Here is a 20,082-nt window from a genome sequence, read left to right on the forward strand (position 1 = left end):
CGAGGTGTTTTAAATGACTTTCTCAAAGTTGCAGAGTTATTTTGCCAAAGACTTAGGGTTCTCATTTTCTATTTTGGTGCTCCAAAGAAAAATGAGATGTGTAGCATACCATCCTTTGCCCAGGAAAACAAAACAAAACAATGCAGAACCAACCTGGGTGACCAAGGATACTCAGTGGGGACAGGAAGCCCACTGGACAAGGATGGGTACTTGGTCACCAGGCATCTCATCTCTGATGGTGGGTGCTTTTGAAATGACCACAAGCAGAAAATGTATTTGAACTAAAAGAACTGGAGCTCAGCCACACGAAGAAAGAGGAGCAGCAAAAAGATCCACACAAGCAACATACAAGCTTCCAGAGCAGAGCAGTTAGGGCTCTGCATAAAACGGCACTTCTACCATGTCTCCACTCACCACACAAATAGTAACACTGTCTGCAGCAGCTGCTTGAAGTAAGAAAGACAAGAGATAAACACATGATATGCATGTCAGAGGAAAGTCACTGTAAATGTTTTAATGCTATGGACACTGGTGTAAAATTATAATTATTACTTACTCCAAGATTTTTCCTAGTTGATCAACATCTGAACTTCCACGAAAAAGAGGCCTAAAAGAATAAAGATACATTTTAAATAAGAAATGTTCTCAGATTACATTTCAATCATATTTGCCATTATCATTGTTTCACAGGAAGCAAAATATTCTTTATGGGTTGGGAAGAAGTAAAAAAAATTGAGACATTTTTCCTTTGGTAAGTGAAGGTTTTCCCTGCATTTCACGTATGGGTTAGGATCTCTCATGAATACCTGGTGGTAGATGAATTCCATGTTTTACAATCACGGGCATTCTGTTTGCAGTCATTCTAACAACAGTGCTACCGTCAAATTCAGTTCCAGGTTTCAAAGATCTGCTTAACTTCGTGATAAGGTGGAACATACCACCATCCTAGTCTCGAACCATAAATAGGTGAGATTCTTTGATATTTCTCAGAGCACTTTTTCCATACTACTCTGCTATCAGAGTACTTCCTCATGGGTCTCTCTCCTTTCATTTGTCCTCAATGCTGCAGTGAACCACCTCTGGGTCTATTTTTCTAATTATACCACTTTTCTTCCTCCCAATATTATGGCAGCTAACCATTACAAGTTCTAAATCTTAACTCCGGGCTTTAGAGGCAATTGTGTCTGCTTGAAACACACAGCCTTCCTTGTCTACATTGAGCATTTAACTGGCAATTAAAAAAGGTCATTTTGTGACATTTCTGGCATTTCTCCAAGAAGATCAAGTAGCCCCTTGAGGGAGGAGACTTCTCTAGGTTTCCCTATAAATCCCTGCCATAGAGCTTTACTCTGACAGATGCAGTTACTAAACATTTTATTTCATTTTGCATACACCTATGGTACACAAGTAAACGTTCCCTGATTCCTTCCTCAACAAATGCCATAAACAGGTAATTTTCAACATTAATGTATTAAAATAGTTGTAGTCTATTATCAGGTATCATATCTCTTTTTATATTATATATCAAATTATACAGCCTTAAACTTGACCTCTTAAATATTTTCTGTGCACAATAAATGAACTCACTATATATGGCCATATATGGAGAATCCTGCAGTCATAGCATTTCAGTGGTTAGAACACACCTTAACGTTTCTCAACCATACTTTCTATGAATGTTACTATTCCTGAAAATAATGATTTCCAAATGCAGTGGAAAAGAATTTACTTATTGCAAAGTGATGGGCTGAATTTTTTCCCCCCAAATTCATGTTGAAGCCCAACTCCCAAGATCTCCGAATTTAACTGTATTTGGAGATAGAGCCTTTAAACAAGTAATTAAAATAAGATAGGGTGGGCCCTAATCAAATCTGACTGTTTTCCTTGTAAGAAGAAGCCATTTGGACACAAAGAGACATCAGGGGTGCACATGCACACAGAGAAATAAACATGTGAGAACCATGAGAAGGTAAGCCTAAAAGAGAGCCCTCAGAAGAAACCAAACCTGCTGACACCTTCATCTTGGACTTCCAGCCTCCAGAACTGTGAGAAAATAAGCTTTTGTTGGTTAAGCAATCCAGTCTGGTATTTTGTTGCGGCAGTCCTACAAAACTAATATAAGCCACCTGCATATCACTAATGCAGCCAAATTCATAAAGAATCACGAAGTTGCGCTCTAAAAGACATCTTGACAGGTCTTAAAAGATGACAAGGTGAGAAGTCCAAGTTTTTTTCTAAAACTTCCAAAAAAAGGCAAAAAATGGAATCTTAACAATTATAATTTATTGAGCATGAATGTTGTATCTGGCCTAGTGCCAAGTGCCCCAAACATAATCTCATTTGATTCTCACAAAAATTCCAGGAGAAATGTAGTAGTATAATTATCCCTATTTTCAGATGAGGAAACTGAGTACTGGAGATGTTACATGGCTTAATTAAGGGCATAATACTCCCCTCTCCTTTTATTTCTTTTTAGTTAACATGTTGATTTTTCAAGATTTTTTTTTTGACTGGGAAAAGGGTCTGTTTGGCGATGGACTGTCCTGGGAGTGAATCTCTATTTAGCTGTTTCTTCCTATATGATCTTAGGAAAGTCTCTTAATTTCTTTGACTTAGTTGCTTCATTTGTAAAATGGAAAGAATGATACTTACCTCATAGGATCAACTAAGTGAGATTATGAATATATCTCATCTACTAGAATGCCCAGCTTATAGCAGAGTTACAATTAAGTGGTAACTAAACACACACACACACACACACACACACACACACACACACACACACATCTCTCTTATTCCTGGCCAATATTATACAGATAATCATGTAAAGTATTTCACACAGTGAAGTAGAAAGGAAGGAACCATTTGCCACCATGTGGTGAGGTCCAAGTCACATTTAAGTCTAACAGTCTTTCCTCTGGGGTCACTAAATATTGCTTACATGTTACAGCTCTTACAACTTTATCAAGAAAAGAATTTTCTAAAGGATGAATGCCACATTTTTCAATAAGGATTAATTAATTCTGAATTGGCAATATCACTTCCTGTATGCAGTTTTGCAAAAAAAAAAAAACCCAAAAACCTCACCAAGTATTTAAGTCTATCAGTGAGATAAATTTTCTCAGGTCAAATTACCAAGGGGACTAAGTTTCAGATTATATGCCTTTTTAAAAAAACAACTCAAAAATGCATAGATATCATTTGTAATCTCAGTAACAGTGGCAAACAACATTTAGAAGTTGGGTATGTTTTTTAACAGATGAGAAGTGTATACTGGTATGTCTGTTATAGAAAGGAAATGATTCATGCATAACAGGGGATGAAAGTTTCATTTAGTTACAATAATTTCATTGTACTCAAAAGACAAGGAAGTCATGGGTTAACCTATAGAACACCTTTGTAACCTGTATTTGACCTGCAGCTATGCTTTGACAGCTATTTTTCTTGATTAGTGGAAGAATTTTCCATGTTCATAAAGTGATCTTTCAAAAAAATATTACTGGAGAATATCTATTATTTTATACTCATTACCACATTCTATTCTAGAGTTGTTATCAGTTAAGTTAAAATTGTTAACTTATCACCTTACAATTACCACCTATTCAAATAACTGGATGAAGCAGAAAATCAATTAACTGATCTACTTAGTACACACTAATTGACTGATTACCCAGTAAGTACATACGGCTGTAATTGGTGCTGGGAAATACTAAAAAATACATATATAAAAAATATAAATTACATTTCAAAGTATATAATTATAATGTATGTAATATACATATAATGTAAGTCATATGATATACATATAATATGTATTTATACATTAATAGCAGGAGACAAGGAGACAAGATATACAAATGCAGAATCACCGAATAGAAGTTTACCTCATTTTACCAGTGGGAGACAGAAGTCGCGGTAATCGTTTCATCTTAATAGAATGTTAGGAAGTGGTTTGATTAACTTACTTTTACAGATGGGAAGTAAAGTAACATCTAAGGAAACACAGATGAGTAAGTGGCTAAGCTGATCTGTCTGACTTCAATGAACAGCAATATAGAAAAAGTGTTTTAGAAAGACTAATTTGGCAGGGGTTTACTGAGTCAATAAGAAGGGATGGAAACCAAGCCAAGGAGGTCAACTGGGAAGTCAGTGTACAAGTAAGATGACAAGGGCCTCAACTAGGTGGGACAAGGAAATGGCTAGAGATGCAAAGACATTTAGAAGAAGATGATCAGAACTTGATGGAAATCTGAACATGACTTGAAAGGAGAAGCATGATTTTAAGTTTGTATTATATTATTAGTAAAGTCTGGCAGAATGAGATAGATGGAGGTGGTGGGGAGAGGAGATTAGAAGGTAACTGATTTAGTTTTAAACATTTTCCTTGTATAATAAAATTATATAAAACATTTCACTGAAATTGGAGAATGAATAATATGCAAAAAAGGTAGTTTGGCATACCTATGTATATACCCAAAAGCATTAACATACAGGTCCACATAAAAACTTGTACATGAATATTCATAGCAGCATTATTCATAATAGCCAAAAAGTGGAAACAATCCTAATGTCCATCAACTGATAAATGGATAAACAGAATGTGGTACGGACTTACAATGGAATATCACTGAGTCATAAAAAGAATGATATACTGAGACAACATGGAGGACCCTTGAAACCATTATGCTCAGTAAAAGAAGCCAGTCACAAACGACCACACATAATATGATTCCATTTATATAGACAATGTAAATTTATAGGATCAGAAAGTAGAATGGTGGTTGCCTGGGACTAGGGGATTTGAGGGAACTGACTGTATACAGACTGAAGGTCTGTGCCCCTGAAAATTTCCTGTGTTGAAATCCTAATTCCTAAGGTGATGGCATTAGGAACTGGGGCCTTTGGGAGGTAATTACGTCATAAAAGGGATTAGTGCCCTTATAAGAGAGACCCTGGAAGGCTCCCTTGTCCCTTTCGCCATATGAAGACACAGCAAGATGACGATCATCAATGAATGAGGAAATGAACCCTCTCCAGATACTGGCTCTGACCTTGGACTTCCCAGCCTCCAGAACTGTGAGGAAGAACTTTTTGTTGTTTATAAGCCAATCCAGTTCATGGTATTTTGTTAGCAGCCCAAGCTGAGTAAGACAGACTGCTAATGGGTATGGTGTTTCTTTTTGGGGAGATAAAAATGTTCTAAAATCGACTGTGGTGATAGTGGTACAACTCTGTGAATATGCTAAACTGAAAAAAACACTGAATTGTACTATTTATATTGGTGAATTGTGTGGTTATATCAATTATATTTTGATAGAGCTGTTAAAAAAGGTGGTTAAGAAATTATATTTCCAAGCAAACATTACGGATTCAGGAGGAGGGTAAAAAAACTGCTAAGTATTTGGAAACCATCCACATACACACAAAAATAAATAAAAAAAAAACTGCTAGGAAAACTGTTAGGTCTACATATATGAAAGGCTTTAAGCATGCGGTATTAAAGTATAGTGACAAACATTTTACCATATATTCAATCAAGTACTTGTCTGGAGACATGTGCTCCGCAAGTTTTGATAATCTATTGTTATGATCTGAATCTTTCCCAACACCTGATTTATCAGATTAGGGTTAAATAATAAACCAAAAATGTCTATGCATGCAAAAAAAAGGCACTGGTATGAAACTATTATCTTATATTTCACTTTGGATGGTGAGATGATGAATGATTTGCTTTCTGCATTTTTCTACTTTTCTATACTGCGTTTTATGAGTGTTAGTTTTAAAATCAGAAGAAAAAAAAACCCTCTTGCCATACACTGCACGTATATGATCTGTTCACCTCACTTCTTCATTCCCTACTTTAATACTAAGGCACTCTATTATATTCGTTTACCTGTTGATTTCTACACACAAACTGGAAGTTCTCTGAGGACAGGGCCAACCCTCACTTGATTCTGTATTCAGAGTACTGAATTTACTGCCCAGTTTGGCTATAATTGGAACTCAATTAATACATGCTGAGTGGTTATTGCTCCCCCCTGCAAGAAGGCTTTCTGTCCCTTCTTTTCTTCAACTTCAGCTCCTCCTGTCTCAAAATTCACTTCCTTGGTTCATCTCTGGGTAATTCAAGTGCAAGCAGGTGTATCTGCAGAGATACGTATATACGATTAGATGTATACACACCAAGAGCCAACTCCAAATCCAATTTATATTGTTGTATCTGTTTATGCTTTAATCTGCCTGTGGCACTAGACAATATCTGCCTGCAAATAATGTGTATTTAAAAACTGGGGCTGGCTGACAATTATTCTCCTATATCCAAAACCTTGTGAAAACCTTCACAGAAGCAGCAAGAGGCAAGCAGGATAGGAACTTTGCCCTCCAGTGCTTGCTTCAGCCAGGTATGAAGGCTAGGGATGGTCTCCCTGGAAGACAAAGAAAGAGAAGTGTTGAGAAAAAGTGTAGCAAAGGCAAAACAGTATAGGATTAAGGAGAGTGGGGAGGGGAAAGACGAACTTGAAGTAAAACCGGTCCAGAAAGGGAGAAGGGCTGGTGGGAAAGAGCACGGAAAAAAACAATTTAAAGCCCAAGTAATGAGAAGGAAAGACCGTGGCAGAAAGAAGAATCTGAGACGAAGTTCCGTCACAGAGACCCAGACTGATAGGAAAAAACCTCTGCCAGGGAAGGGAGGTGCCACTTAGAGGAAAGACGTGTGTCTCTAACACAAGTTAGAGAGTGTGCTGGCATCACTGTCCATAGGAGGGACTATGAGTCTGGTAATTTCCTTAAAAATAAATAGCTGAATTAATTTTTCCTTGTTACCAGATGTGAATAATTTATTTATCCACAGAGGGCTCATATTTACTGGACTATGAGTAACTTCCTCTAGAGAGAGAGATGGAGAGAAAGAAAGAGAGGGAGAGCAGAGAGACAAACCCTACCATTTTTCAACTCAAAATTGAGGATTAAAATTAAACTAGAACTCACCAAACTACTTCAGATTTCTGAAACATTACAAAACTCATAAATTAATATATTTACTGAGTCAACTTTACACATGACTAAAATAAGACTAAGCGGTCGTTGAGATGAAAAAGTCATTTCTAATCACTATGACAAAAATTGAATGGGTATCTCTCATTTCCAAGAAATAGTTATTTCTCTGAAATATTCAAATAATTTCATTTTTATTCTCCCAGTGTCATCTCTCCCTGCCTTAGTCTGCTCAGGATGCAATAATGGAGTACTGCAAACTGGGTGGCTTAAACAACAGAAATTAATTTTCTTGTGGTTCTGGAGGGTGGAAAGCCTGAGATCAGGGTGCTAGCATGGTAACTCAACAATGTAGGGTTCTGGTAAGATCCCTCTTCCTGGCTTGTACCTGCCTTCTTGCTATGCACTCACGTGGCTAGAGAGAGGGTATGCTCTTTGGTGTCTCTTCTTATAATGGCACTAATCCAATCATGGGAGCCCCATCCTCATGACCTCATTTAATCCTAATAATCTCCCAAAAGCCCCATCTCCAAATAGCATCACATTGGGGGTTAGGGCTTCAATGTAAGAATTTTGGGAGGGACACAAACATTCAGTCAGTAACACGTCCTTCTTCATATTAATGAATGTAATATATCTTCCATAATTTTAAAATTAAAAAGCTGGGCTGGCACATTCTTGTCCACTATAGCAGCAATAAATGTGATTTGTCTTTCTGTGACTAGGATCCAACTCTTCATTTTATATGCTTTTTGATATTTTTTCTTGCCAAATTACATTATTTATTTATTTATTTATTTATTTATTTATTTCCCTTCCAAAGCCTCCCTTATCTCTTGCTCTCCAATCACACTGTTCAGGGGGATTCTTAAGGCTGGGAAAGAAACGATGATGTATTTAGCACTTTCCAAGGGCTGGGTTCCTAATGCATTATTGCATTTTAATTCTCACTCTAACCATGAAGTTAGGCGACTAGCAAGTACTGAAAAACTTTGCAAATGAAAGAAAGTTTTAGAACCAGGAAAATAAATCTGAGTCAAACTTCGGAAGCTATAATTCACAAGGGTGAAGACTTTATATTAGTATTATTAAAAAATTGGAGGCAAGTCAAGGATATGGTACCCCCATGGAATCACTCCTGTCACCATGGGCTTCTTTAATAGTCAGATATCGCAGGCTCAACACTCCGGGGAATACTGTCTTCTGTCTCTTCATATAACCACAGAGCTTGGATAACCCTTCTGCTCCCTTGTGGAAATTCTAGCTTTAATACTCACTATAGTTTAAATTGGGCTTAGCATTGAAAAACTTTAATGACAACATGCTGGAAGGTCATTTGGAGCAAGGGTGATGGTGTGGTGTGGAGACAGAATAGATGATTAGAGACGATCAGGGACACCTGGCAAAATGAGTGCCACTGATTAATTAGTGAGGCTCTGATTATTAACTGGGCTCAGGGCTTATCAATTGCCTTCACTCTGCAGCAGAACTCTGAACTAGAGATATCACTCGACCAAATTAGAACCTCACCATACCATATAATAAACTGATTCTGCCTCACAACTCCCAGTCTTGCTTTATACTGTGCCTTCCTGGGAGAGAAGGAAAAGCTTTACCAGGGAATTCGTTCATGAGTAGGAACCTTAGCACTGTTGTTCTTCAATACCTGGTCATTTGGGTAGGAGAGGGCCCAGGAATAGGGTAACCAACGAGCCCAGTTTGCCCAAGATTGTCCCAGTTTCAGTACTGAAAATGCTGTGTCCTGGGAAACCTCTCTGTCCCAGGCAAACTGGGATGGTTGGTCACCCTATCCAGGAGACTCAGAGCAAGAGGCTGTAGAAGACAGAATTTTTAAAAAAAATTAAGTTCTTTGTTATTTCAGTGGGGCAGGGTGTTTAAAAAAATCAAATGAGCATACCTCAAAACAATCAGAACGAAAGTGGTCCAGACAGACAGGTTTTACTCTCTTTTTTCCTAATAACTCACTGCTACTGTGTAATAAGGGACTAGACTGGGGGGAGTCCCCTCCTCATACCACAATTCAAGATGTTATTTCTCTCTTTCAGTAAATGACTTTGTAAAACTATACGCATCTTGCCTCTTTTGCAGGGAAAGAGCATTGCCTATGGTTAGGTCTACATGGTTAAATTAACAGTCTGCAGGAAGTGCTGGATCTAAGGAGGCAACCACAACTAGGGGGTCACTGGGGTGGAGCTACCTACACATATAGGATGACAAGGAGATTTCATCCAGTCTGGTTGGTAGCGATAGGCTATAAGCTGGGTTGAGAATGATTCTGAAGTGCTGTGTAGGTGGAGCAAGAGAGAGTGCTACATTAATCAGTAACACACACCTCTGAAAATGAACTAGCTAAGTGAGTCAAGTTTTCTCTCATGATAGGCTGACTTCAAAGCAACATTGATACAAGGAATAAAAATTAGAAAATACAAAAGTAAGTCTGTCTAATAGAGACATTTCAACAGCAAATACTACATACATTACGGTAACCAAAATGTGGCTCTCAAAACCACTTCTTACTTTTAACCTCTGAATCCACTGGTTTTGTCTTCAATACAACATTTTTTGCCAAAGGGAGTCTTATGGGCTCTGTTGTGGGTGTGTCTTTGAGTATATAATTATCATCACCTCTATGCTCACACACCTTTCTCTTGCAAAAACTCTAATATTGACATCAGCCGGATGTCAGCAAAATGACATCTTTCTGAGGCTGAAGGTTTTCATGTTGCCTTTGGGGGAAAATAATCACTAGACATTTTCTGAAATGGAAGTGTCTGTTGGCTGAAGTGGCTTCTTTAAAAAGAAAAAAAGAAGCTTTGCTCAAAATGGAACCAAAAGTATCAGTCATAAAGCATTACAAATGATCTAAAAATATTCTCAAATTGGATTCAATCATTGGTTAAAAATAGTCCAAACACTGAAAGACTGATTTTCTCATTTTTTCCTTAAAAAATTATAATTATAATGTGCTCAACATATAAATAAGGGCTCTGGCCCTTGAATGTCAGTGATGTTGTCTACCAGTGTCTAGTATTGTGAGTTTAGTGTGGTGATTAATCAACAAAAGCTAGCATTTATTTTATCAGAATAAAATTTTACTGGCCCAACAGCAAGTTTAACTTTTTCAAAAAGCTTATTTACTGAATTTATATTTTGAATGATTCATCATGGGTACTGTTAACAATAACAAATTATTGCATACCTATATCAAAACATCTCATGTACCCCATATATATCTACTATGTATCCACAAAAATTAAAAATAAAAAATTTAAAAAGTAACAGATTATCTTGATTATAAAATATATACGCATTGTGGAAAATTTGGAAAATAGAGTAAATAGATGAAAATAAATTACACAGCATCACTTCCATTCTTTTCTCTTTTTATATACAAATGGATATGATGGTATCTCTAAAGATCTTTTTTTTTTTTTTTTTCCAAACAAGCTAAGATGGCACCAATCCCAGGGCAGGATCTGAGTCTTGACTATAGTCCTTAGTTTTGAACAAGTACAGGGTGACAAGAAAGTGCATAACAAAGCTATGACTGAATAAAACTCAAATCTTGGTGAAGAAAAGAAATCAAGGACACATTAAAAAAACTATGGGTACACACATTTTCACTTCTTAGTTTATATCTTATGGCAGGGAGCAGGAGTAATCTTTTCTTTTTCCTTTATGAATGGTAAAGACAACTGGTATCCTGTCTGAATATAATATGCCTATCCAGCACACTTTGGGTAGAATCCAATGATGTGTGATAACTCAACAATTTGGTACAGGAAACAGAGCCCACAACATTCCTCAGAAATTTCACAGACAATCTAGACAGAACAGACCTATTTGAATAGGGTTTTTTGTTCAGTAATATTTGAAGGATGCAATTTTTCATGGTGGACACATTGGGTTTGTGACAGATGCAAATTCAGATATGAATAAAACACAATTAAATGATTCAGACTCTTGAACTGTGCTTCCACAGACCTGATTTCTGCATGGGCCAAACAAAGGAAAGTTGGTGTTTGACAACTGTGGATGACTCATCAGAGGAAGTTCTTACCATGTGGATGTGCTTGTTGAAATAAAGCTGGTTAACAAAGCTAGCCTTTTTTTTTTTTTCCCTCTGTGGGCCAGCGAGGGTTTCATTTTAGGAAATGGAAGTGTCAATGTGGACAAACTGTTCTGAAGTATTTATAGCATAATGTAATGTGTTAGTTTCCTTAAACTGCCTTTGGACAAAGAATATGTGAATGGAAAATAAGATCTGAATTTCTAATACTGTCTTGTGTCATCTGAACTGTATTATGAGTATAAAATGATTTAGCACTGTGATATGTACACAGTGTGATAGGAATGTAGTGTAGCTACAGTGGGGTGTGCTAGTGGCTTTCCAATTAATTTTAAGAGCTCTTTTATTCATTAAGGATATTACACCTTTGTCATATTCATTCATTTTCTCCAAGATTATCACATGCTTTTTAACTTGGCAGTGTTTTTATTTTCTCATGAACAATAGTTTTCAATTTTTATATAATCAAATATATTAGTATTTTTGTTTGTGACTTCCTAATGCTTTGAAAATATATCTCCATTCTAGGGTCACAGATACTTCTTATAGTTTCTTTATTCTTTTATGGCTTCACTTTTAATATGTAACTCTTTAAGCCATCTGTCATTTGCTCTGTGGTGAGGAATAGTGAGAATCTAATCAGGTTACCATTTTTCCCCCATGAAATTGACCAATTACCCTATTCTCATTTGTTGCATATGCCGTTCTGTCCTCCCAGATTTGTGATTTATGATAAATTGCATCACTTCCTAAATTAGGGTTTCAAGTCTCATTCTCTATTCTGTTCCATTAATGTCTGTCACTTCTGCTAGTACCACATTATTTTTATTACTGTAGTTGCATAATGTATTTTAGTGCTTGGTAGCAGGAGTTTCTCTTCAAAACTTTTTTTTTTTGGTAACAAAAAATTCTTGGCTATTTTCACCAGTTTAACTCTTCCAAATGCATTTCAGGAAATCCCACTGGAATTCTGACTGGAGTTGCATAAACCTATGAATTAATTTGGAAACCTTTTATATCCTTACAACTATTCAATCTTCCTGTTCAGGAAAATGGAATATTTAATATCTTTCTAATAATCAAATATTCTCTATATCTAGGAAAGTCATTTTTATGTATCTCAATCAAGTTTTATAGTTTTCTTGATACAGGTTCTACACATTGACTTACATCCATCTACATTTTTGATTTTTATACTGGGAATGAGATGGAGCTGCTGCTAACTCTGGAGAAACTTACTGCTGATCTTTTATCTTTGGACACGATCCTGACTGTTCTCCTAAGTGATGGATTATCTTAGATTTGAAAAGTGAAGGAAGTAAAGGACAAGAGGGACATGTGGGGGGATGTAGTAGAGTCTGTTTTATATTCATAGTGAGAAGACTCTGAACCTCCCAGGAGGGCTCTAAAGGTTAAAAAACATGCAACCAAAAGCACCGAGGATTAGTAAAAAGAAATAATGTGCAGTAAGTGCTCAGAGGGATGACTCATTGCATTGGATCATCCTTGGGAAACCACCTACTAAGCAGAATTTAGCAGCTAAAGCGTTATTTTTGGTGCACAGTTTATTGCTACTTCCTCTTGGGAAAAAAAGATTAATCCTAGCTCCCTAAAACACTTAAGAATGGTCATCCTGGCAAACCGGCCTGTCAGGTAACAATGTTGTTTCTAGATCAGGGCAGTGTTAGGTTCCCTGTAGAGATTTCTTTAGAACAAGGGAGAAGCACTTTACCACATGTTACGGAAAGGAGTATAGACCAGGAGACAGAAGATCCAGCTCTTAGTGCTGGCTCTGTAACTGATTAACAAATAAATCCCAGAGTGCAGGTAGGCCACTTAATCTCTGCTCATCTGTAAAAAAACAGATATCACAGCTTCTGTTGTACTCCATATCATGGAAGAAAATAACACAAAATAATAAACCATGTGAATGAAGCAGTTAAAACTGCTGAGAAATAAAATTAACCTGCTCAGTAAAAGTAAGGCTACCAATCAAGAACAAATAGAATGAACTGTTACTCGTTCCAAAGTTATTTATTTTTGCTTAATACTGTATTTCCTTCTCCTTTTTCTCTGTCCTGTGGTTTCTTTTCCTTGTTTCATTATGACTAAATATGCAAGGAAAATTCAATGCTGTTATTTTGGTCCTATCTTTGGCCCAAATCTCTAGATTTAATTTACCCATGATACCCTGCTGTGCTATTTAAAAAGATCACTAAGAAAACTTTATAGATGATGAAGTTAGGAAAATGACAAATAAGGGGATAAATGTGTTTCCTTATTTAGGTGAGGACTATGGCTGAGAAGATTCTGTAACTTAGACATAGTCAGGGACGTGATAAGAGCAGGAGCTGTAATCAGTTTTGCTAATCATGATTTCTAAACAATACTATTTTATCAAGTATTTAAATGCAATCTATCCATAGCACATTTAAAAAAAGGTATAACAAATATTTTTAAATTTGTTACTATTATTATTTTTTGAGACAAGATCTCATTCTGTTGCCCAGGCTGGGATGCAGTGAAGTGATCTCAGCTTGCCGAAGCCTCCATTTTCTGGGTCAATCATTCACCCACCTCAGCCTCCTGAGTAGCTGGGACCACAGGGGCGTGCCACCACACCAGGCTAATTTTTGTATTTTTTGTTTTGTAGAGACAGGGTTTTGCCATGTTGCTCAGGCTGGTTTCGAACTCCTGAGCTCAAGCGATCCGCTGCCTTAGCCTCGCAAAGTGCTGGGATTACAGGCGTGCACCACTGTGCCCAGCCAACACAAATATTAAGGTCAACTTCTGGTTTCAGTACAAACTATTTAGTTTATTTATGAAGCAAATGAACTTACAAGAATGAGAAGGCTGAGGGGATATGATTATATATAAGATCCATTTGCATTATACATTCTCTAGAGAGGTACAACTCTCTGTCATATTTTTGATTTTATAACTATAAGAAAAAAATATCACTGGCAAAGGTTTTATGTCACTCATAAGAAATGAAACAGCATTTGATAAAAAACAGCATGTACAGGAATAAATAATTACATTTTGGTAAAAATATATGTTAAAAAAGATAAAATATTTATGAAATATGTTTTTTTCTTCCCCTGAGACGGAGTGCCCAGGCTGGAGTGCAGTGGCACAATCTTGGCTCACTGCAACTTCTGCCTCCTGGGTTCAAGCGATTCTCCTGCCTCAGCCTCCCAAGTAGCTGGGATTACAGGCATGCGCCACCATGCTGACTAATTTTTGTATTTTTAGTGGAGATGGGGTTTTGCCATGTTAGCCAGGCTGGTCTCGAACTCCTGACCTCAGGTGATCTGCCCACCTCAGCCTCCCAAAGTGCTGGGATTTAGGTGTGTGAACCACTGCGCCCAGCCCGATTGTATTTTCCTAAATGAAAACTTCAGAAATTTTGCTGGTATATTGCTTTTTAATATGAAAGTACAATAAAAGTTGTTAAAAATGCAGCCATATGTTGCTACACTTACGGTTTTAGAAAGAGATGAATATGTAGACATAAAACAAAAGCCTCGGGAGGTATTTCTTCTATACTGTACTTAAGACTATGTGGCCACAGAGGGCTGCCAGGTTTTACAGACCTACGGGTTAAATAGCAACTGACTGTTTTACTCAAAAACTCCTTTTGAATTTAGAAAACAATTTAGTCAGATTTTGGAATATTAAGCAAATAAATGTCTACTTCCAATATAAAGTTTAATTACTGACCAGTTAGACTTCTTGATCATCACTCATAGTCTTGGCATTATAACTGAGGGACACATTTTCCTTGAAAATGAAATTCAGATTCTTTCAAACTATAAAATAACTTCTGATCACTTTTGGCTAGATAAAAATCCTGAATGAATTTTAAGGAAATATGTAAGAGAATTTCACCTTAAGATCATTATTTTAAAGAAATTAAGTAGATAAAAACCAGTGTGACCTAAAAAGTGTTGAGTAAATAACTTTTCTTCAACATCAACAGCTAATAATAATAATAAATTCAATTTACTGAACACTTATTACAGGAAAGGGGCTGCTTTGCTTTGTTTCACATATGTTGTCTCATTTACTCCTAATAACACTCTGCTAAGTAAATATCATTATCCTCATTTCAAAGGGAGAAACTGAGACTTAGGTTAAGTCAAGATCAAATATCAAATTTAAAAACTCAACATCTACTATGCAATAACAGCCAACGACAAGGCCAATGGTATACATACAAGGTGATTACCATGTTTTGGGGAAGCAGGAAAAAAGAGAACGCTGAGATAAATTTCAAAATTTGATCACTTGCTGAAAGGCATTAAAAAAAAATGAAAGTTTGTGCTGTGTTCATTTATCCCATCTAATTAAGTAGGGCCCTTTAAAGCTTACAAAGCATTATGAGTAAAAGTATTTAACGTATTACAAATAACATGTTGGTATAATTTGTTAATAGACATTGTATGCATTGCTCATAAAATGCACCTTCAGATGGTATAATTTTAGCTCATAACTAATGTATACTTTGGATTACTGTGGTTTTGCATGCTAAAAAATTTAAAAGACATTTTCATTTTCTTTATATGGAAATTTATAAATTTTCCAAAAGATATAGAAAATAAACTTTTAGTATATCTTTGGCATTATTTTTATTAACATCAGTATATTTTGAAAATAAATGATGTATTTCAAAAGATGAACCTGGAAGTAGGAAGGCCTTGATACCAGGGAGGAGGCTGCAGGCTGAGCATGGAGCAGAGTGACTCTGCCAAGCCAATCCCATGTCCCACAATTGAACAACATTTCACTGTCTCATGTCTTACTGACCCACTCATTTGAGGCTGAACTTTTTTGGTACCTTTACCTATTCATTTGGGAGTTGTGCCAATGCCCAGATAGAAGGATGCTTCAGAGCAAATCGGGGTCTGCCTCACTGAGTCTTGCTTTGTGCCTGCTCTGACAGGCAGCAGGACAACACACCCTGTGTTGACCCTCCAGACTGGGCAGGAACCTCAGTCCAGGTCTGCCATTGACCAGCTGTGACCCTCGTGGGCAACACTAACTGACTCAGAGTCTCTTTAGTCTATTCCAGAGTGGGTTCCTTGAATGCCTTGAAGGAACATCACTTACCTACTAAATTATAATAAAAATGTCCTCAAATTAAATATGTCTTCTTCACTAGTGCTTGAAGATGTCTTTTGACCCCCCCAGAGTTAAACATTGGATGCCAATGATATGCTGAAAATTACTAACTTTTGCTTTTCCAGGAGAACCACCATATCTCATCAGATCTAAGATGTCACCAGTTGACTGCAATTCACATTTTGATCTTTAGAAATAAATGTGAAAAAAATGTAGATTTTAGAAACACTGCAATGTGGTAGAATAGTTGGCAAAATAGCAATTTTCTTGTTGAGGGGTGATGAAATGCTTCAGCTACACTGTGTTCAGATTCTCCTGATGTTACCCTGGGACTTATATCATCTGCTTCTTTATGGATCCACTTAATATTTCATTCAATGAAAACAGATTTACTGAAAATATTTTCTCAAAATATTAAAAAAAATCTTGGCGCTTTGGTGAACACACGTAGAAAACCTGCCTCCTTAAAGTTCTTGAAATAAAGAAAGTACATATGAGATAGATTCTTTGCTAAGCACTTCTCAGTTACAATGAGTTATTTCTTGATAACCAATGAACAATAGCGACATTATTAAACATTTGTTCTGCAAAAGGCAGTAAAAAGGACTATGGGGTAAACTCTTTTGACGTAACTTGGTGACCAGATCCTTAGGTTCTTTTGCATATTAGTGGTCTGAGGAGCATGTTAGGAGACTGACAAAAATAGTCTCAATTAAACGCTATTCTCTTCCTTCAAGAAAAGCTTTCTTGCTCAGCAGTATTACCGGACAGCATGGCTTTGGTGCTTAAAGCCTTCCTGTTCTCACTGGAAAATTGGAGTCAGTGTCTTAGGCACCACCATGCTGCGGCACCCTCACGCCTAATGATCACATCAGACTGTACAGGCTTCAACCACTTTAAACAATTTCCTTTGTCTCCCCTTCCTTTTCTGTAAATTTTTTTGTTGTTTCATTGTTATGGGTAGTGACAGTTTCTGGTTTCTTTCGTTTGCCAACGGTTTCCTTTACCACAGCCTCTATTCCTCCTGCTGGAAGCCTGGCACCATTGGAAGCTGGAAGAAAAACCACAACTGAATAGCCTGGCACTTACTTTAACAGTCATTTCCAACCACAGATTAATACTGTTACTGGATTTGACTAACGGCTCTCAATCAGCCCAACTGTCATCACTTGAGAACATGCTAGCCAGTGAAAGCCAAAAAGGAAAATATAAGCAAATTCAAATTATGGTATAATTCTTCTGACTGTTCATCTTTTGAATCCAAGGGTATCTATCTCTCTAAATATCTTCTTCTGGGTTCTCCTTAATAATATGTTTAATGTATAGATCAGGAGATAATACACCACCTGGCTGCAACTAGTGGGGAGGCTGAAGTCAGGAGGGAAGGGTTGCCACAGGCACTGGCTAGCACAAGAGAGCACGCCGCTCAGCTGCCCATGGAACGTATATGTATCCTACACCTTGCTCTGCCCACCTTTGGAAACGGCACTGGAAACAGCTGGTGTTAAGTGTGCTAAGTAGCCAGCATCAAAGTGCAAATGGAAGGGGGCCCTCATGGAGGTTCTGTGTTGATAACAGTGATGTTCAATGCTAGCCTATCATAAACAGGAACCAGGTTTTTCTCTTTATCATTTACTTCGACATAGTAGACTTCAGGTCCAGTGCAGCTGATAGGATTTTTCGATAGATACAAAAGAAGGATGGTATAGCACATTATATGGTATATGACTGGCTTAATGAAAATAAGAGTCTATCCCAACTTGGAGCTTCCCGTATCAACAAAAACTCCATTTTCTATGACTGAAGGCTTTGAAAACTCTTACTAATCCCAACTTTTGGTCCTGACAGAATCTAACCTACAGATACAGGGAAAAGAATTTGGATGACTATTACTTTCTGACTGATGACTTCTGGGCCTACTCTGGGTATTTCACACACATTTAATCCCAATCTTCCTCCTTAAAAATGTATTGAATGACATTCATTTAATACACCCCTGGAGGGAAAATAAAGTAGAAAAATCTTTCTGGAGGGCAATTTGGCTCCACGTATCAAAGGGCTCAGGGTTTTGAATATGCTTTGTATCACTATTCCACTTCCGGGAGTTAGTCCTAAAGGAATAATCATGAGAATGAAGAAAACTTTACTTACACCAATGTGCATCACAGCTTTCCTTAAAGTCTTGCAAATTTCATTCACTCAACCAATATTTACTACATGCCTACTATGTGCCAGGGAATATTTAAATACAAATAAATAAGATCCAGATATATTTTTATATAAGAAAAGCAGATTACAAAAAAGCATGATCTAATTTTACAAGAAAATTAAAATGTTATAATGCATAGGAAAAACAGTTGAAAGATAACTATTAAACCATTAGTAATGGTCATCTCTTGGTCACTGGTTTATGGTTTATTTTTCTTTCCTCTTTCTTTTCTTATTTTTATTTTTAAAGTAAGTATCTTGTAAAGAGCCATTTTGACACTACGTAAATCTCTTGATGAAATTTCCACTCAGTAGTTTTAGCATCATCCATTGATGATTTTCTAACTCCATCATTCACTCTGTTATTATTGACTGTCAGTCTACTGTAAGACAAAGTTCTCTTTTCTCCCACTTTATTTATATCAGCATGGACTCATGGATTTTAATTTTATTCAGGAGGTTATAATCCTTTACTATAATTATGTATTTTGATGCCCAAATTGTTTTATATTTGTCCAGTGGCTCCTTCAAGCTAAATTCTGTGCCTTTTTGGTATGTTCCCATATTTTTTGAGCATTTTCTTACTTTCTGGTATAACAAGATACTATAGACTTATACTCTTTACTCGTATTTTAAAAGCTCTACAACAACCATGTATATTTTTGTTAAATGAAAGAACATAATACATACTATTTAAAAAATAATCTTACATACATTATACAGATTTTTATAAGATTTTTAAAAAACAGTCCAGATTGCTGATCCTACATGGTTCAGGAATATTAAAACAAATGGGCCTTTTGAGCTCCACCTGAGATGGGAGAGGATAGCACCTGTCTTACAAACCAATATGCAAGGAAATTATGTCTAGTGAGATCATTAAATGCATAAGTCATTGCTCTTTACTTGACTAAAACCGGTGAGCCGGCCACACAGCCTTAGATAAGAAAGGTAACAGTTAAAGTACATTCTGTTCGATTAATTAATGTCTCACAGCCAAATGTCTCTGTCTTGCCCCTTAGAAAACTGCATAGAAGAATGGTGAGACACCATCATTTTCATCTGAGTGATTGAGTTTCTTCCTGCTGACTGTTTGGAGTTCCCCTATGAGCTGGCGTAAGGTACTTCTTCCTGTGGCTCAGAGTAAGACTCTGAGAGCCTTGGGGACTGCCCTCTGGATTCTGTGAGGAACTATGGAAAACAAGGGAAGACCAAGTAGGAGCCCCCAACTCCTCCTTGTGGAGGAGTCAGCTGACCCCACGCCTTGACCCCAGAGCCCTGCATAGTTTCTTTAATCTTATTAGATGGGTTTCCTTAAACTCACTTTCATGCTCAGCCTTTTGCCAGACTCTAGGACCAGCTCTGGCCTTTGTGGTGACTGTGGTGGGATATAGGGGGAGAGATATAAGGAGCGCTACAATGATTAGTCATCACTTCACTATTGAGTCATTTGGCCATGCCGCCCAGCCCACTGTGACCTCAGTTCATGCTGTGTACCCCACGCTTGAGGTTCTGTCTAGAATCCCAGTACTCCAGGTCCTTGGACTTTTTTGATTCTGAATTCTTCTAATGTCTTCTGTTACCTCTGAGAAGAAGCCATCCTTTATCCTGTTCTAGAAAAGTGATACACCAAGGTAATTTAACATTATGAACAGGAAGTTCAGTGG

At 37.0% G+C, this 20,082-nt stretch overlaps 1 protein-coding gene across 4 annotated transcripts in view; it reads right to left on the bottom strand.

Annotated features, from left to right (window-relative positions):
• CDK6 (cyclin dependent kinase 6) overlaps positions 1–20,082 on the bottom strand; it is a 234,671-nt gene that overhangs the window by 17,449 nt on the left and 197,140 nt on the right. For 2 of the 4 annotated variants that reach the window (XM_055114711.2, XM_063605972.1), the window contains exons 5-6: positions 557–607; positions 415–443 (exon numbers count right to left, since the gene is read on the bottom strand). In XM_055114711.2, the coding sequence (XP_054970686.1) occupies positions 415–443; positions 557–607 (80 nt within the window). The remainder of the gene's footprint in view (positions 1–414; positions 444–556; positions 608–20,082) is intronic. The other 2 variants (XM_003809732.6, XM_003809731.7) reach the window with 1 other exon arrangement.

This window comes from Pan paniscus, chromosome 6 (genome assembly GCF_029289425.2).
Source record: "Pan paniscus chromosome 6, NHGRI_mPanPan1-v2.0_pri, whole genome shotgun sequence".
NCBI lineage: Eukaryota > Metazoa > Chordata > Mammalia > Primates > Hominidae > Pan > Pan paniscus.